The following is an 18,402-nucleotide window of genomic DNA, read 5'->3' on the forward strand; positions in this document are numbered from 1 at the left end:
CAAAATGAAAATCAGAAATACAGGGAAAAGATAGTACAAGACTGGGTGGAAGCCTGTTGCAACGCAAACATCACGCTAGAAAAAACAGACAAAATGTGAGAATTCCTAAACGAGCATTTCTGAAATGGAGTCTGTATCCTGCAAGCAAGTACACTGAGACAAGTCAATCTTCCCTGTGTCTTTGAACTAAACAAGCAGCAACTGGTCACTGAATTGAAGGGTCAGCACGTAGCTGTAATTGTGGATGAATATACAGACAGTGTAAACTGGTATGTTGCAAATATTCTAATACAGCTGATGCAGGTTTCAGCAGATTGCCCAGCTGCTGCTAAATTTGTAGAAAAAGTGGAATTAATCTGCAGTTGCACAAGCTGTTATAAAGACCGTTATATAACATGACATTGACTTTTCAAATGTAGTAGTTTATAATGCAAAATAAATGTGAAAGTCATTTAAAGACAGTTTGAGTGACATTTTAACCAGCTGCATTCATGTGACCTGCTGGGCATACTAGGTGAGCGCTGGCTCTGTTTGTTTACAGAAGTGGACTGTCTGTGTGCTCTAATAAAAAAGCTGATATGCAAACCGCACTTAGAGTCTACCTTATTGACCATGGAGTTGAAAGCCCAACACTACCGCCGCAACTGGTTGTAACAATATGGAATACTTTGATTTAAAGCCGTAGACAATCTCTGCCATCATGTGGAGTATTACAAAGGGTTCATTGGTCAGGAAATCAAAGTGGAGGACTACTGCTGTTTTAGAGGAGCTAAGTGTTTATTGTAGTGTATCATTGTGTGGCACATTCAATTTTTATCCAAGCAGAAGCAACTCCACTTGTTTGGACACTGCTTAAGTTTGAATCGTGGTCAACATTACCAACGGAAGTGTACAAAATTGCATTTGATTTCATAGAATCATAGAATATCAGGGTTGGAAGGGACCACAGGAGTTCATCTAGTCCAGCCCCCTGCTCAAAGCAGGACCAATCCCCAATTTTTGCCCCAGTTCCCTAAATGGCCCCCTCAAGGATTGAACTCACAACGCTAGGTTTAGCAGGCCAATGCTCAAACCACTAAGCTATCCTGGAAATACTGCAGTACACAGAACAGAATGTGCTAGAGAAGACAATCTCAAGTATCAAGTTTTTCAAAGCTGTGCAGAGGTACTTAATTAAATACAGAGAAACAGCCAGCATATAGATTTTTTTCACAATGTGAGAATCATTAATCCCAAGCAAATTCGTGTACTGTCCCACAACATAGGTGACTATGAACTGAGTATTCTGCTGCTGAATTCTGTACTTGAGGGTGAGTGGGAAGTTTACTTGAACATTGTAAATAAACTTCCTAGTACCCAATGACATTTCTCTCTCCAGTTTTTGGAGAAGCATGGACAAATGTTTGCCAAGATTTAGCCAGATTGCTTGTGTTGTTTTGGTGATCCTGTGAAATTCAGTTGATGCTGAATGCAGTTTCTTCAAACTTGGACAAGTGCTAGCCCTGCAACATTACTGTATGTCATTGGAAAATATGAAGCTGTATGCCTCAATGAGTTTTAATGTGTCCTAAGTGCGTGTCAATGAATATTTGTATGCTGATATAGGAGATATGTAAATATTTGCAATAAAACATTAGTTTACTTTTAGCAGAAATGTAATTATTCCATAGTTCCCGGTGCTGTTAGATCGTTGCATAAAACAGTAATCCAACTTTTATTTTAAATGTATAGTCTTGCATGGCAAGAATTTTGTTTTGTGGTTATAATGATGATCAGTTAATACGTTTATGTTCTAAAAATGACAATTTCGGTTTAAAAAATTGTCTGTAAACACTAATGTAGGCTACTGCATTTTTGTGCAGTAAAGGATTACATATTGCTCATGTTTGTCAATACGTGTATCTTTTGTATTAATATAATGCATATCTGAAATTTCTGAAATATAAAGCTTTGAAGATCTGAAATTACTCTGTTTTCATTGCCGGAAAACACTGGCCCTACTAATTAGCTTAACCGTCAGGTAAGACCCAACCACAAAGCTGCAGAGACAACTGGGTGGGAAAATCTGGACACTCCTTTTTCTGAAAACAGAAAAAATAGACCTGGAGAAGGATGGCAGAAGGGCTAGATGATGAGCTGAGGAGTGGAAAGATGGCATGAAAAAAGCAATTTTTTTTTGGAGTTATGCAGAACATAAAACAGTTACGTGGGTACTTGGCATAAAGTGCCATCTGCATCATAATACTGTATTGGGGCCCTGTCTTAATTCAGACTTCTAAAGAGAATCCAGGGATAACTACACATCTTAAATAATCCACATAGGCATACGAAACACAGGAACTAAAGGACCCTTCTTATCTTCCATGTTCCACTCACCTCATAAGAGATGCAAACAAAATACAGTATTTAAAAAGTAAATTGAAGGAGCATTCCTCTTTGACTGAGAAGAGGTCTTTAAATTCTTGGCTTTGTTTTAGCTTTCTTCATGGAACCGGGGGGTAGGAAACAAAGACGATACAAAAATCCTTCTGAGAAGGAGGGGACTACTTCCTATTTCTATATCTCTGGACACGCTTCTTTAGATCCATGTGAAACAAGTAAACTGGCTGAGATAGGGGAGCTGGACAAATACAAATGTTGGTCCTCTATCCTAACAATAAGCTTTTCCCTCTTGGCATTGATAAGGTTTCTAATTCCCGTGGATAGAACCAGTATTTCCAAAGGTTTCATAGAAAGGAAAGCTAAAAATTCCCTTAGAAGTTCACAATCTCTTTGCATTGGCCTGAAGGCAGGCATGGCATCTGCTCTTACTGTTAGAGTTTGAATACACACACAGTTAAACTAGGAAAAAGAAAATCAAGAGGAACAGAGAGGCTAAAAAGCTTATAAAATATTTAGTCTGCTCTCTCCTGTTAAAAAGATGTACTTTGCAACATGAGATTTTTCTTCCAGGGTCCAGTTATGCAACACAATTGCCTGAAGGAACCTGTGGCTAAAAGCCATGATTACTGGTTTCTCCTCTCGATTTAATTTTATTCAGGCCTTCTTTGATAGGATTGTCATTTCTAGGGGGAGTCATTAGAGTAAGCTGTTCCGGATTCATCAGACCTGAATAAACTCATACCTAATGACTCTAAGTAATGCTCTAGCCAATTCCAATTGAGAGATTTTAATTCTACAGCGTTTAGACAGTTTTTGGTTACTGCAGATGCAGGAGATTCTTTCTTCAACGAAATGGATGACCCATGTTGTCATCTCCTAATATTAGGAGGTCAAAATAATTATTCTTGTTAGCTCAACCACCATTATCCTGTTGGAGGATGGCTGAAACATTTCTTCAGTTCTTGCATCATATCTGGAAAGAAATGGGCACTGGAAATAATTTAGAAAGATGACTTTGAGATTCTAGAAATTCTCTTTCTTCTCTTCCTACTTCATTTGCAGTATGTTGGAGAAAATACATAAATGTTCAAAGCAATTAATGCATCAAGCCCCAGCTATGTGAAAGGCCTAATTTTGGCCTGTGAACTGCTGAGACACTTGTGCTCTTCTGGGATAAAATCACAAAATCTGGGATAAAGTGCACAAAAGCAGAAGACAAAGCATTCTCAATCAAGGGATCTGATGTGATTGAGAACAAGTAGCTGAACTGTAAAATATTAATTTTTATTCAATTTTATGGAAAAATAGTAATTTCCATGATCAGTATATGCCATATTTTCAGCACTAAGTGCCCAAAGTGGGAACAGAGGGGCTATACCATTGGGCAGCAATAACATGTCTTATGGCTAGTAGTACAGATGATGGTTTTTTTTATTTGGGAGGTGTGGACTAGGACTGCCAACTTTCCAGTTGCAGAAAACCAAACACATCTGCCTCACCCCCTGCCCCACCCCTTTTCAGAGGCCCCACCCCCACTCACTCTATCCCCCCTCCCTCCATCGCTTGCTCTCCCCCACCCTCACTCAATTTCACTGGGCTGAGCAGGGGGCTGGAGTGCAGGTGTGGGTGAGGGCTCCAAGATGGGGCCAGAAATGAGGGGTTTGGAGTGTGGGAGGGGGCTCCGAGCTGGGGGAGGGGCTCTGGGCTGGGTGTGTGGGCTTTGGAATGGGGCTAGAAATTAGTGGTTCATGGTGTGGGGAGGGCTCTGGGCTGGGGCAGGGAATTGGGGTGTGTGTGTGTGTGGGGGGGGTGATGGCTCCAGCTGGGGATGTGGGGTTCGGAGTGTGGGCTCTTGGAGGGTGTTTGGGTGTGGGAGGGGGCTCAGGGCTGGGACGGGGTTGAGGTGTGTGTGGTGGGGTGAGGGGTGCAGGCTCTGGGAGTGAGTTAGGGTATGGGAGGGGGTTCTAACCTGGGGCAAGGGATGGGGTGCAGGAGGGGGTTTGGGGTGCAGGCTCTGGGCGGTGCTTACCTCAGGTGGCTCCTGGAAGCAGCCGGCATTTTCCTCCAGCTCCTACATGGAAGCATAGCCAGGTGGCTTCGCGTGCTGCCCCTGTCCGCAGGCACCACCCTTGCAGCTCTCATTGGCTGTGGTTCCTGGCCAATGGGAACTGTGGAGCCAGCGCTCGGGATGGGGGCAGTGCATGAAGCGCCCGTGGCCGCGCATCCCTTTAGGAGCTGAAGGGAAAAGCTGGATGCTTCTGGGAGCCGCACGGAGCCAATGCAGGCACAGAGCCTGCCTTAGCCCCACTGCACCACTGACCGGACCTTTAATGGCCCGGTCAGCAGCGCTGACTGTAGCTGCCAGGATCCCTTTTTGATGGGGTGTTTCGGTCAAAAACTGGATGCCTGGCAACCATAGTGTGGACATTATCTGTATCAAGTAGAGAGGAGATGTGTTGTCGTATCCTCTAATTGTAAATATAACTGTTAAAGTAACTAAAACAAATGTTTAAAGAATTAACTTTGAAATTATCTGATTTATTATGATTTCTAATGAGCTCTGAATATTCTTGGTCCTTAAGTGGCCTCATAAGGCTTTGCTTACTTCTGGGAAGCAGGATGCGATATTACTTAGGTGGCAGCGCTCACTAAAGAAAACCAGCTCCATTTACCATGTGCAGCACAGGGCTAGGGGGACCTCACTGCTCCAAAGTAAGATCTGGCAGATTAAAGAAGAATGTTGCTGGGGCTCTGAAGTGTGTCACGAGAGAATTTCTAGTAGAAGCCATAGATATTTTTAAAATCTGTTATGAAAACTAGCTTCTCATGACATTTAGTACAATTTTTTTAACTTTCTAAGCTATTATGACTAATCACTGCTGTTTGCTTTTAAGGGGTGTGCCAAAGATATTTCATTACTGCCTTTTCTGGGATGCTGCATGTCCAGCTGTTCTGTTAAGTAGTTAGACTCCAAGCTGATGAATACAGCAAATTGATATTTCTTGTCTGAAGAGACGATAGGAAAGAAGATGTGCTTTTCCCTTTTGGTCCTTGGCTCTTGGCATGCTGATATTGCTAGTTGGATCAGAACTTAGTTGTGTAACAGCAACTTTAAAAACATTGATTAAGCTGACTGTGATGGGTTCCCCCCCCTTCGGGGTGCCACTTGGAACTTGGGTACCTCTGAGCCTGCCTGACCCATCAGCCTGGGCTCCATTTACTCTGTATTGCTGAGGCAAGCCAGCCAAGCCCTCCCTCAGGCCTCAGACTGCACTTTACCAGCACACGTACAGGTAGCGACACAGCTAGCTGCAGCTATACACACACATACTGAGATCAGCTCTGTATGGGAAGGCTCAGCTAAGGAGTTGCCCAGTCCTCAAGAGCACATGGCCCCCTAGAGGGTAAACCCAAAATTGTACCATCTTGCACTGCATCGAGAACTGTACAGTGTAAGCTCATGAAATTCGCCCCCTTCCTCAGTGTGGAGAAGGGACGTACACAGCTTTCTGCCCCAAGTTATGATTTCCACACACATTGGTTTTAGACAAAACCAAACCAAGTTTATTAACTACAAAAGACAGATTAAGTGATTATAAGGGATAGCAAATAGATCAAAACAGATGATCTAGCAAATAAAACTAACATGCAATCTAAGCTTAATATACTAAAGAAACTGGTTATAAGTAGCAATTTCTCACTCTAAATGCTGTTTTAGGCAGATTGCAGAGATTCTTGAAGGCAAGCTGCACTTGCTTGCATCTTAAAACTCCAGATATTACTTTTGCAGGCTAGACACCCTCTAGCCTGGGCTCAGCCCTTCTCCCCTAGTCCAGTCTTTTTGTTCTCAAGTATTTCCAGCAGTCGTCTTTCTTGGGCGGGAAGTCAATGAAGAATCAACCTTGATGATGTCACTCCCCTGCCTTTAACAGTTTTTGCATATGGCAGGAATCCTTTGTCTCCCATGTGATTCCCAACCTCAGTCAGTGGAAAAATACTAATATTATCATGGAGTCCATAACTCAGAGGCTGTTTGCGGCGTCCCCAGGAAGGCTTCCTGGTGGGAGATTAGCATCTTCAAAGACCTATTGTTCTCCCTAATGGCCCTTCCCAGCGAGCCATCTAGACTGACTGAATGCTGTCTAGTGGGCATTCCCAAGGTGTACTCATTTGTAATAGAAATATTGTCTTTGCATTTAACTTTAGATACAAAAATGATACATGCATACAAATAGGATGGTCATACTCAGTAAGTCGTAACTTTTTCAATGATATCTCACATGTCTTATCTTGCATAAAATACATCATAGTTATGCCATATTCACATCATATAACAACAATTTCTATGAAGAATATGGGGGCGTAGTGCCACACTGACAAGGGCTGTGCTGTTCTTCTGTCTGTGATGGTCATGGTTGCCCTTGGGACAGATGGGGAAAACACACTTGCATAGTTCCCATAGATTTTATTTCAGTAAAAGAATTTAAGACCTTGGAAGGAAAAAGGGGAGCAGATGGTGAGTTCTGGCCTGACACCATGTGTCTTTATATTGAAGCAAAAAAGATGTAGTTAAAAATAAAGTAGATTTTATGTATTAAAAATAAAATACCCATAAAATATTTTTGTCCATTTGTACAGACAACTAGTTCTGCAGTTCTGATCCAAACTGCACAAGTGCAGTATCATTCAGATGACACTTTTTTCTCTCATGTTCACTTACTATTAAAAAAAAAAAAAGTCTGTAGTTTGTAAATACAATGGTCAACAGGACTGCAGTATGCAAATAAGAGAGGGGAGAGTGGATAGACTAGGGGGTTGATTGGCTGATTTACTTTCTCTTCCATTGCACACCTCCCCTTCCCCGGTCCCATTTAGAAAAGGATCAGACAGTTCTGCTATATTCTTTATTATTTGTTGTTACCCAATAATGAGCTATTCATATGGGAAGGAGAGAGGGACAACACATATATATATATTATTAGTCACCTATTAAAAATAGAGACATGCACACGTGGCACATCAATTACACAAAACTGGTCTTGTGTGGCTAGCCAAAATATATAATTATTTTGAGTTCATTTTAACTTCATGTTTATTTTAGAACAAAATTTCAAGTCTTCCTCACACAGACTTTGTCAAATCTTAGCCAAATTGTTCATGTTCATGGCCTTTTTGCTCTGAGAGCTATACTATTCTTTTGGGAGATGATTAAAAGAAGAGGCTCATTGCTACAGTCACATTAATTCCCTCAAGAGGACTTTAACTTTTTAGTTGAACTTTTTTCATTCAATTTTATCCTTTAACTCTGAAGACATGCATCTCCCACAGAACTCTGTGGATGTCCCAGGCAGGTCTCCAGGGCCCTTTAGTTTTGTTCTTTTAGTCTGTCAGAGCGCACTTTGGAGCAGTGGGATTGTCCCTTGCTTTGTCTCCACATCACTTAAAATGTAAGCAAAAATAGGACCAGGATCACAAACTGAACTCAGATCTCCAGCAGCATCTGAATCTATCCTGAGCTGTCAAGTATTGCTTAGGATAGCTGCACAAAAAAGGCTCTGCCTACTTACTGACATTGTTGCATTTCTATAACTTAAGTTTTTTTCATGAGGATAGGTTACTGGCCTGTCGCTCAACCCCCAAACTGGAGAACCAATGGACTGTTTCTTGTCTGGTTCCCATCCTACAAGGAGTGAAAACTCCCACCAGCAGAACTCGTAAGGTCTTTGGACTTCATAAGCCTGCCCACCCTATCAAAGTGCAGTCCCCAGGAAAGATCCAACAATACAGCAATAGCAATAAAGAACACTACTCTTGCCCCGGGCCAATGGAAATGTTGTCTTATTGTGTGCATTTAGAATAAAACACAAGCTTTTTACATTTATATCTAAAGATCTTTTAAAATAAATTCATGCTTAATTTGCCTATTGAGGCCTCAGTTTCTGGCTTTCTTCTGCAATGGATGACATCACAGACTCCTAATGTGAGCAAGGAGACTTATATAGCTTTGTGATGTCACTGAAATGTTGCTGGGGAAACATGGAAACTTCATGGCCTCATTGGGCAAGTAAGTGCAAGAGAAATTGCTTTTTAATGTTTTGTATTGAACCATACTGTTCAATTTACCTTTTGGTAATTTTGTTTTTAAATCTAGGTATATATTCCAATACTGATTTGGAATCTTAAACTGGATGGAACACTTCTTCACTGACAAATTTTTAAAATATATGAAACCCCCACATCCCCAAAGCAAAAGAGAATAGCCCTTAGTTTTGAATATATTATATGTACTAAGGACTATATTCCTCATTAAAATAACTTTCACTGTCATACTGTGATGATTGTAAGTATGTGTAGTCAAGAGAAAAACAGAACTAAGGGCTTGCTCAGAATAAACCATTGTGTAATTAGGTTGGGGAGTGGAGATAACCTGCTAGGTTGTTCTGGTAGCTTCAAATCAACCTCAAAATTGATTTCTGTATTTACACAGCTTTTAAGATTTTTTTTTCAAAAAGATTCCTAGGAACTGGGGTGTTAGATCCCATCTCAGTGACCATTCATGCTGAATTAAAAAGTAGTGGGATACCATTTTTACGTAAAGCAATTCCCAGGGATGGGTGAGAAGGGTAATTAATCATTTTAAAAGTTCTGCTCTCTATATTATTTTTAAGTCCACATTCCTTCTTATCTTTAGAACAGATGACAGCTTCTTTTTGGTTAAACACACACAGTTTATTCTTCCTACTTGTTAAATTTGATAATTTAAAACACATTAGAAATATTCTAGTTACAAAATGCATTGTAAATATGTAATTACAATATAATAGGTTAAATTAACAGTAGCATAGGAATTACCTAATCGAACAATAATCATAATCTGATATTTATTTTATCGCTTGTATTATGATAGTGTTTGGAGCTCACAAACACATGCACAAAAAAGTCCGTCTCAAAGAGCTTGTAATCATCCCCTTCCTGTACTAACCCCTTCCCATCTCCGCATGCCCTTCATGCAATTAGTCATTTTGTGGTCTGTATCTAGATATTTTCTGCTGTTATTGGTAATTCTAATAACTAAAACTAAATGCAGCGATTGAGGCCTAGCGAGCTTTTTTTAGTGCTGATGTATTTTTTGGAGTGGACAGCAATGTAACCCATCACACAAACTGGAGAGTAAACTGGTACAAAGATTGTCCATTAGGCTTTTGCTACTCTCCAGGAACCTGTTATCCCTGAAGGTTCGCCCGAGCCAGAGAGTTCAAATATGCCCAGGGGGCAGGAATGTACTGATGGAGGCTTATGGTTCAGGCTCATCTTTAGTTTACAACTTTCTAGTGTGAACACAGGTCTTGATAGAGGTGCTAAAGTGGTTTCCTAACCAATGCAGAAAGACCTCTAACAAAACAGAGGAGAAACAAAATGACATGTAGTGGGCTAAAATAGAGGCTTCAGACAGAAGTAGGGTGATCAGATGTCCCGATTTTATAGAGACAGTCCCGATATTTGGGGCTTTTTCTTATATAGGCTCCTATTACCCTCCACCCCTGTCCAGATTTTTTCACACTTACTATCTGGTCAGCCTAGACAGGAGGAGTGGGGAAAAAAGTCATGGATGCTGTCTGAACTCGTCTTTGGGTTGGGACTTTATTCAGAAGATGAATAATCAAGCATTCCCTTTATTGTGATACTGACTCATATTTCTAGTATGAGGAGAAAATCTACATATTTATTTCAGGGCCATTATAAGATTTTTAAATAATATTGGCACGGACAACTATTGACAGTTTTTGATTTTTATTAGGAAAGTTGTACTAAATTGCACATTATCTTCATGTATAACGTGTGACCTTAACTGAAATATATTTGATAATTCGAGCATGAAATATAATTTGGACCTTTGCTACAGAGTTCTGTAATGTTTGTGTAGTTGTGATGATTAAGTAAAATGTAAGCTGCAATGTCACAGTTAGTGGGAAGAGGAGAAAACAAAATGAGCTTCAAAGTATTTGCTGAAGGTAAAAATCAAAATACCATGAATTTCCTGTTATTATATTAATTATGCCATATTGATTCCTGGCTTGAATAGCTTTTGTAATTTTCTTGGTAAATGTTAGCTATCCACCTCAAAAAGGGAATTTATTGCAGATAAATTGTTGCTAAATGCAGGATATAAGCATCTTTTAGTTACCGTGGCAAAGGTGTGTGTGCGTAGAGGGGTGGGGGAGATGACTATGACTACAAGTAGCAATTCATATATAGAATTTAGGACACTGAGATTAAAATCCTGTCTAGAAGATGAGTCTTGTGGCTAACTCTAGTTTTCTGTTTCAGAAAACATCCTGGGATGGCCTGGGCCAAAGTCACATTCCACAGAACTGAAAAACAGTGCTCTCAGCTCTTTATCATCTGCTAGTGCCAATATAACGTGGGCGATAGTACCAACTGCAACTCAAGATGGGCAAACACTACCACCAAATACTGAGGTAAACACAGTAGACCTGTGTATATTGTTTTCTTTTTCATTTAGGTTAGAAAGCCCTACCATGCTTGTAGCTTGCCCATTCTTGCCAAATTGTGTTTGACAGGTATTTATTCATATTAAACTGCTCCTTTTCACTTTTAAAATATTTTTTATTTTAAATGGCTTAATTAGTAAGTAAAGTTAAACAGCGAAGATGGATGGTGGAGTATGGTGAAAAATGCAGTATAAAAACCTAGACCGATATATTTATGTATGGCACTTACTGTGTGTTTTACTGCGTGTGTGGGATTACTGCAGATAAATTTACGAATTGATGTACTACATGTGCTTTTGTTCAGCCTGAAGCTGTTTTGATCTTCAATGGAAGAATTATGAGGAGTCCATTCTAGTGGTGCCCATTGTGACCTGATTTGAGTAGTTGCTGCATATATTGTAATGTTTCATGGAATAGGGACTCCTTACTTCACACTAACACAGCACACTGCAACAGTTCTTGAGATGTCTGCATCAATGATTTGTAGATTTGAAACTATCTAATACTGGTCTCTCTGAATTGGCAGGACACTGTATAAAAGTTGTCAAGATATTAGGAGATTGTCAGTGTGCACTATTAGGTAGGCATTGCTATAAAACAGTGTACCATGGTAGCAATTGGCAGATTGTCTAATAGCAGCATTTAATACCCTTGGCTGCTGTAGACATGCTGGTTCGCATGGCGAACACTTTAAGGCAAGTGATAGACTCACTTGTAAACTTATTTCTAACTCTAATGTGGTTTTGATATATTTATGTGGATGTAAAGAGCTGCTCACCTTTGTGTGGGGAATCCAACTTAATTCCAGTTGAAAATTATCCTCCAGATAAAGGGACCAATCCTACTAGATGAAGTTGAGGGAACTCTGCACCTGCTAGGATTGGGTCCAAAGACATCTTCAGGAGTGCTTGATCTCTGTTAGAAGATATCAGTTTATTGATGGAGCATTTGCTTGCCAGCTGTGTCCTAGGACTTGTATAAAAATGTGTTTCTCTTTTAGAGTAAGTTCCTTGCAAAGTACTTGACAGAGGGATTTTTTATACCCATAATGATGTACCTTACAAAGACACTTGTTACACCCGAAGCACACATTATATAGCTCATTTTCTGATGCATTGTCCTCAGTGTATTCCTGTAAAATACATTTCCAAAAGTAAAGGCTAAAATACTAGTAAAATCCGAACTTCTCTGCTGGACAATCAGTTCACCATCACACCCCAAGATACTGGGGTTGTTCTTATCTGCAGCATGCATGTTCCATCATCCTTCATTTCTGCCTATCTGCTCTATTGTTTAAGAACCAGAAGTGCTGGAAATTACAAGACTATTGCTTGCGTGAAGCACTAGGGCAGTGTGATGTATTACAATAATTTTATATATTGTGATATATGTGAATGCATTAGTCATAAGAACACACTTTATAGATGATTGTGGTACGTTTTCAATTCCAAAAGCAAATCAGACAAGCTACGGTAAGTCAAGGGATGGTGAAGTACATATGTCTGCCTATCCAGACAGCTACAAGGTCTAACTGTTGGCTTTGCAGACTTGACAGTTTCTTTAAATATATTTCTCCTATCTCAGTCCAGACACTGAATAACATTAGCAGATGGAGACAGAAAGCTTTTCAATTTTGCAGTTGTTGTTCCAGCTATAAGAGCAAGAGCCAGATTGACATTCCACTTGCTTTCTGTCTTTAGCAGATAGAAACTAAACTAAATTCTGGTTTCATTTGAGCATATGAACAGACATTCTGTTTTGGGCCCTAGGTTTTGTTTGATATCTCCAGTTGCTGTTTGACCTTGTGGTTCTCCAAATGCAAATGATTGTCCTGATTCACTGAAGAGTTCTGTGATTTTTTTGTGTGTGTGTGACTTTTTTCCTGTCTGTGTAGTTGGAAAAGATTGTGAGCAAAATGTACCCCAAGTGACACACTTGCATCTTCCTGCACCAACTTAGCTACTGTGTCCCCGTGGGATTCTCTTAAAGGAGAGCACATAGGGAAGTTCTTTTAGGGGGCAGCTCTGATCTCTGCAAGGGGCTCTATTTGAGTGTCCTTGGGGGATGCACCCAAACAGTTAGTTGCCCCCACCAGCCCTCCCCAGAAGCACTGTCTTCTTCAAGGACAGAACAGCTGAGTGCTGCAGGACCCCTGGCAGAGTGGAGGTTTTGGGTATTTTGTGTGCCTGCCTCACTCCATACTGTGGGCATACTTCACAAACTAATAATCTGCTAGTATTGGAACTGATTAAACTTGACAGTATATTTTCCTTTAATGAAATACGCAGTGGTCTCTGACTTACCCATTAGTTAATCAATATTTTCAGCATTTGCCTACCATCCTGAATTTAGCATAATTTAAAATGGCATTGGCTAAACCTGAATTGCTAGTTTACTATAGAGTTTCTCTCTGCCTTTTTTTTTTTTTTAAATAGGAGGGTAAGAGAAGGATTGGAAGAGGATTATGTAATTCAAATTTTATCCAGCAGTGCGGTCAATGGACCTAGATGAGCATATGATGTAAATTCACTTTAGTTAGAAATTGCATAATTTATTTTTCAGATAAGTACATGACAATTCTCTTAAGTGAAGTATTCTTTTTTAAAAAGAGGGAGAAAATGTATTGCCATGAGTATTCCTTGCTCCTGGATAAATTGTAAATTGTTGCATTGGACTTTTGACTTGTTTAGTACTAGAGAAAACTGGTAAGAATAGCTGTCAATTAGAAATTTCTTGCTAGAAGAGTGAGAGTTCAGGCCAATTTTGTCCTTCATACCTATTTGGCATTCCTTCTTTTCATAGCCCTTCCATCTTCAGCATGCACACAACAATTTCATCTTGATGGGGGAAAATGCTTAAGCGATAAAACTTTTTATTTTTGAAGAGAAAAATAATTACTCTGTGCTTTTTGATTTCTTGCTTTCCCCCTTCCTGCCCTTTTTTTATTACAGTATCTTCCATGACTGCTGATGCAACAAAGTGAATTTTAAGCCACTGCAGCTTGGATATCAATATATAATTTGATAATACATGCTGAGCATTAATAGTCTGACCTAAGGAGTAATGAAATTATGGATTGCAGTTTATCACTTACAGACTCTTTAATGTGTTGTCATTGCCCCAAACCCCACCTGGCTCTGCCCAAGGGACTTTATACCTGTGGCTAAGGTATTTTATTCCCCTCATCTGTTTCCACTTGATAGACTCCATATCCATTATGCTCTTCCTCCTCCCCACATTTTGTTTTGATGTATTTTAAAAATTGCAGGTGTCTTGCATTTATTAATCATTCATAAAATACATTGGTAAAGTGAACTGTAGGAATGTTGCTGTTTTGTATGTGGAGGCTTGGGCTCTGCAGCAGATGTAATTCATAATCTCTGGGCATCATTTTGCAAGTAGTTTTAACCATTCTGATGTCTGAGTTCTAAATGCCAATGCCATTTTAAATAGACAGAGTCCTTTTTCTACCCAGTTATAAAATAAAATGTCTTGTTTTGCACAAGATAAAAGCTGTGTATGTAGCGTAGTATGTACTGCTTTTGTGACTTTCCCTGTACATTTCAGCATATTAAGATATTTCAGCAGTTGAACTAATGCTACTAGTTGAAAGATGCTGTCCCTTTTTAACAATAGATTTTAATTATTTTATTTACTTTCCACTTGAAGTAATATCCCCTCATAAGCTTGAAAATAACATCTTTCCCTCCTGTCTTTTTGTCTCATCACCTGGCAGATGTTTTTCCTGCTAGTTCTCTCGTAAAGCAGCAGCCAAATGCAACTATGCTGTGATTATTTTTTTAGCTTTTGTTGTCTACATAATCACTGATATCTGTCTTCAATAGTGGGAGTCCAACTCTGAATATAAGGGTTAACTTTGCATTCCCTATGCTGGATGGAGCTGTCTTTGTTGTAGCAGAGTGTGGTGTTTACATGCTGCTTGTAATTATTAGAACTGGGAGCACTGGCTGTTGGGAGTCTGAAAGGACAGGAAACAGGAAGGAGTGGGGAGGAGTTGAAGAGGCTGAGTGAGAGCTACTGAGGGTGCAGCAGCAGCAGCAGCTTGGTAAAGAGGTTTCCACTTTAAAAATAAAGTCCTGTTGAAGTTTGTTCATACCTTGCCTGGTTGTTACAACGTTTTGGTGATGAGGATGGATCTTCTGCCTCTGAACGCACCTGCACCCTTTTTACAAAGCCCAGGTGACCCTCCAATTGCTTTTGCTGCCTGGATCCATATGTTTGAGAATTATCTGCTTGCAGTCAGTGCTACAGAGATTTCTGAAGTAAGAAAACGTGCTCTGCTAATCCACTGCCTTGGAGTAGAAGGGCAGCGTATATTTTATGCTTTTCCCCTTGCAGATGATAAATATGAGACTGCACTCACTGCATTAAAGAACTTTTTTGTGCCAAAGGTGAATGTAGTAGTTAATCGCTACAGATTTTGCCAGCGTGAGCAGAAACAGGGGAGACTGTAATGCAATATATTGTATATAGTAATGAAGTATATTGCTTCCCTGTGGAGTCTGATTGTAACTTGTGACTTTGGGAGTATGGCAAATGAGATGATTAGAGACAGCTCATTGAGAAAACAGCCATGCTTCGTGTAAGAGAACGCTTACTTCTAGAATCACAACTTACACTAGAAAAAGCAATAACCATTGCTACTCAGATTGAGTCAGCTACAGCTGAAGCCAAAATAATGAGCATGGATACAGGAGGCACAGTCCAGGCTGTGACTCCTTTGCAGAAAAGTTCATTATCACTGCAGACAAACAATTACAAGAGGAAAACTAATGAAAAACCACCGAATCAGCAAATTCAAAATACAGTAAAAGCATGCTTTCGCTGTGGATCCCCACAACACCTTGCAAGCTACACAGGATGTCCGGCAAAAGTAGCTCAGTGCAATCATTGCAAAAAGATTGGGCATTTTGCTGAAGTATGTTGCAGCAGCCAGTTCAATCAACACGTGCATGCAGTTACAATACCAGATGTTACTGTGCTGAACGTGGACAAAATCACTAATGCACATATTCCATAACAAATAAAGTGCACTGTAAACGTTTCCACCATACCCTCAGGCAAATCACACTCTATTCAGCTAATGTTGGACACTGGCTCAGCAGTATCTATACTACCTGATTCCATCTATTTGCATTACTTTAAAGATGTGCCTCTTACTGAACCCAAACTTCACTTGGTGTGCTATTTGACAAACCATATTCCAGTACATGGCTGCCTGCCAGCAATAGTTACTTTTGGTGGTTGCTGTGTAACTGCAGAGTTCTACATTGTCCACAAAGGCACTCCTATCCTTGGCAGAGATTTATTGGCTGCTTTAAATCTCAGGGTAGTTAATGGACGAATTGATCTTCCTCAGCAAAGCACTCTTGCAGTACACACACCGGTTTCAGCTGGGACTCAACACCAGGTTGAGGAGAAACTCGGCTGTGTTTATGGGTTTCTGCATAAAGATAAAATGCGGAATCATGTGATGCCTGTACAGCAGAAGTTATGGTGCTTACCATTTTCAGTCAGGGAAGCTGTTTCAGAGGAACTCAGAAAACTTGTTAAAAAGGACATTATTGAAGGGATTGACTCCTCGGAATGGGTTTCACCTATAGTAGTGACGCAGAAGAAGGGTGGAGGCATTCGCCTTTGTGTGGACTTAAGGGAGCCAAATAAAGCTATTGTGATTGACAGCCGTCCTCTTCTTCACATAGAAGTAGTATTTGCAGAACTCTGTGGAGCAAAGATGTTTTCTACTCTTGATTTGCAGAGCGCATACCACCAGGTTATGTTGCATGAGGATAGCCGAGACCTCACAGCATTTATTACACGTGAGGGACTATTTCGTTTTAGACGTGTTCCATACGGTCTCACATCTGCCCCAAGTGCCTTCCAAAAAATTATATAATTGATTCTGAAGAATCAACATGGAGTGCAGTGCTATCTGGATGATATTATCATGTTTGGAAATACTTCTGAGGAGCATAACAATAACCTGCAGTCTGTACTAAACTGCATCAGCAAAACAGGCCTCCAGCTCAATAGGTCCAAATGCAAATTTAGACAAACTGAACTCTCCTTTCCGGGGCATGCAATTTCACGGGCTGGACTAATACCTGATCCAGATCATATCCTGGCAATTTCAAATGCTCATCCTCCAACAGATTTGCAAACCGTACATTCCTTCTTGGGTCTTACCTCCTGGTATGTAAAATTCATTCCCAATTATGCTTCTGTCATTGAACCGTTATGAGAATTACTATGGAGAAGTTCAACCTTAGTGTGGACAACGGATGCACAAGCTAGTTTTGAAACGGTGAAAAACTTGATTGTATATAGTCCAGTACTTGCACTATTCAGTCCTGCATTGCCCACAATTGTGGCTGCTGTTGCTGCTGATTATGGACTTGGGGCTGTCCTCACACAACTTCATGAGGACAACACAGAGAGGACTGTTGTGTTGCTTCAAGGACACTAAGTAATGCAGAGAGAAAATATTCTACAATCGAAAAAGAAGCGCTTGTGTCTGGGCTACTGAAAAATGGAGAACTTACCTGTAGGGCTGCACGTTCAAGTTGTGCACAGGCCACGGCCCTTTGACGACGTTGCTCACCACGAAAGGACTGGGAAGAGCAGGATATCGTATTGCTACATGGTCTGCAAGACTACGGTCTTTCAATTATGAACTGGAATATAAGCCTGGAAACCAAAATGTGGTAGCTGATTGCCTTTCTCACCTGCCTTTGCCTTCACCAGATAGTCCACCGGAGGATGAGGATGTAGTTGTGCTTATTACAAGCACTCTTACTGAAGTTGCAAGAGAACAATTTCAAGCTGCTTGTTCAGCGTGTCCAATTCAACAAAAACTACGGGAATTTCTGACAGAGATGGCCCAGTAACCCTAAAAACCTTGACCCAGTTTTGCTGCCTTATTTTAGAGTTTGGGATGAACTTTCTTTGCATGATGGCTGTGTGCTACGAGGTACGCACCAGCTACTTGTGCCAGAAGAATTACAGTAAAAACTCATACACCTGGCACATGATACTCAAGGAATTGTCCGAACCAAACAAGAACTACGGAATCTGTATTGGTGGCCAGGGATGGACTCTCAAACTGAAGCACTCATAAAATCCTGTCACTTGCCAAATGCATAAGACAGCAGTGACATGTACCCCTCCATTACAGCCTGTTCCTCTTCCTGAATCTGTATGGGGAAGAAGTGGCGATTGACATTGTAGGATCCTTTGATACTGCTCCAATTGACTGCCATTATGCCATCACTTTAATAGACTATTTCAGTAAATGGCATCGCAAATCTCTTCTGCTACAGTAATTAAGTTCTTCTCTTCAATTTTTAGCAGGGAAGGTAACCCCAAAAAACTGGCTTCAGATAATGGTAGTCAATTTACTTCCCTGGAGTTTGAAACTTTTCTAGCAGAGAGGAACATTTTACACAGAAGGTGATCCCTATATTACCCTCAAGCCAATGGGAAAATC

The 18,402-nt window shown here is 40.4% G+C and overlaps 1 protein-coding gene across 1 annotated transcript in view; it reads left to right on the forward strand.

The window, feature by feature from the left end:
- Positions 1-18,402, forward strand: part of OSBPL10 (oxysterol binding protein like 10) — a 182,560-nt gene that overhangs the window by 105,184 nt on the left and 58,974 nt on the right. Inside the window, exon 6 of the mRNA XM_084620260.1 lies at positions 10,711-10,862. Coding sequence (XP_084476386.1) covers positions 10,711-10,862 — 152 coding nt within the window. The remainder of the gene's footprint in view (positions 1-10,710; positions 10,863-18,402) is intronic.

This window comes from Lepidochelys olivacea (assembly GCF_965140295.1).
Source record: "Lepidochelys olivacea isolate rLepOli2 genome assembly, chromosome: 2".
Taxonomy (NCBI): domain Eukaryota; kingdom Metazoa; phylum Chordata; order Testudines; family Cheloniidae; genus Lepidochelys; species Lepidochelys olivacea.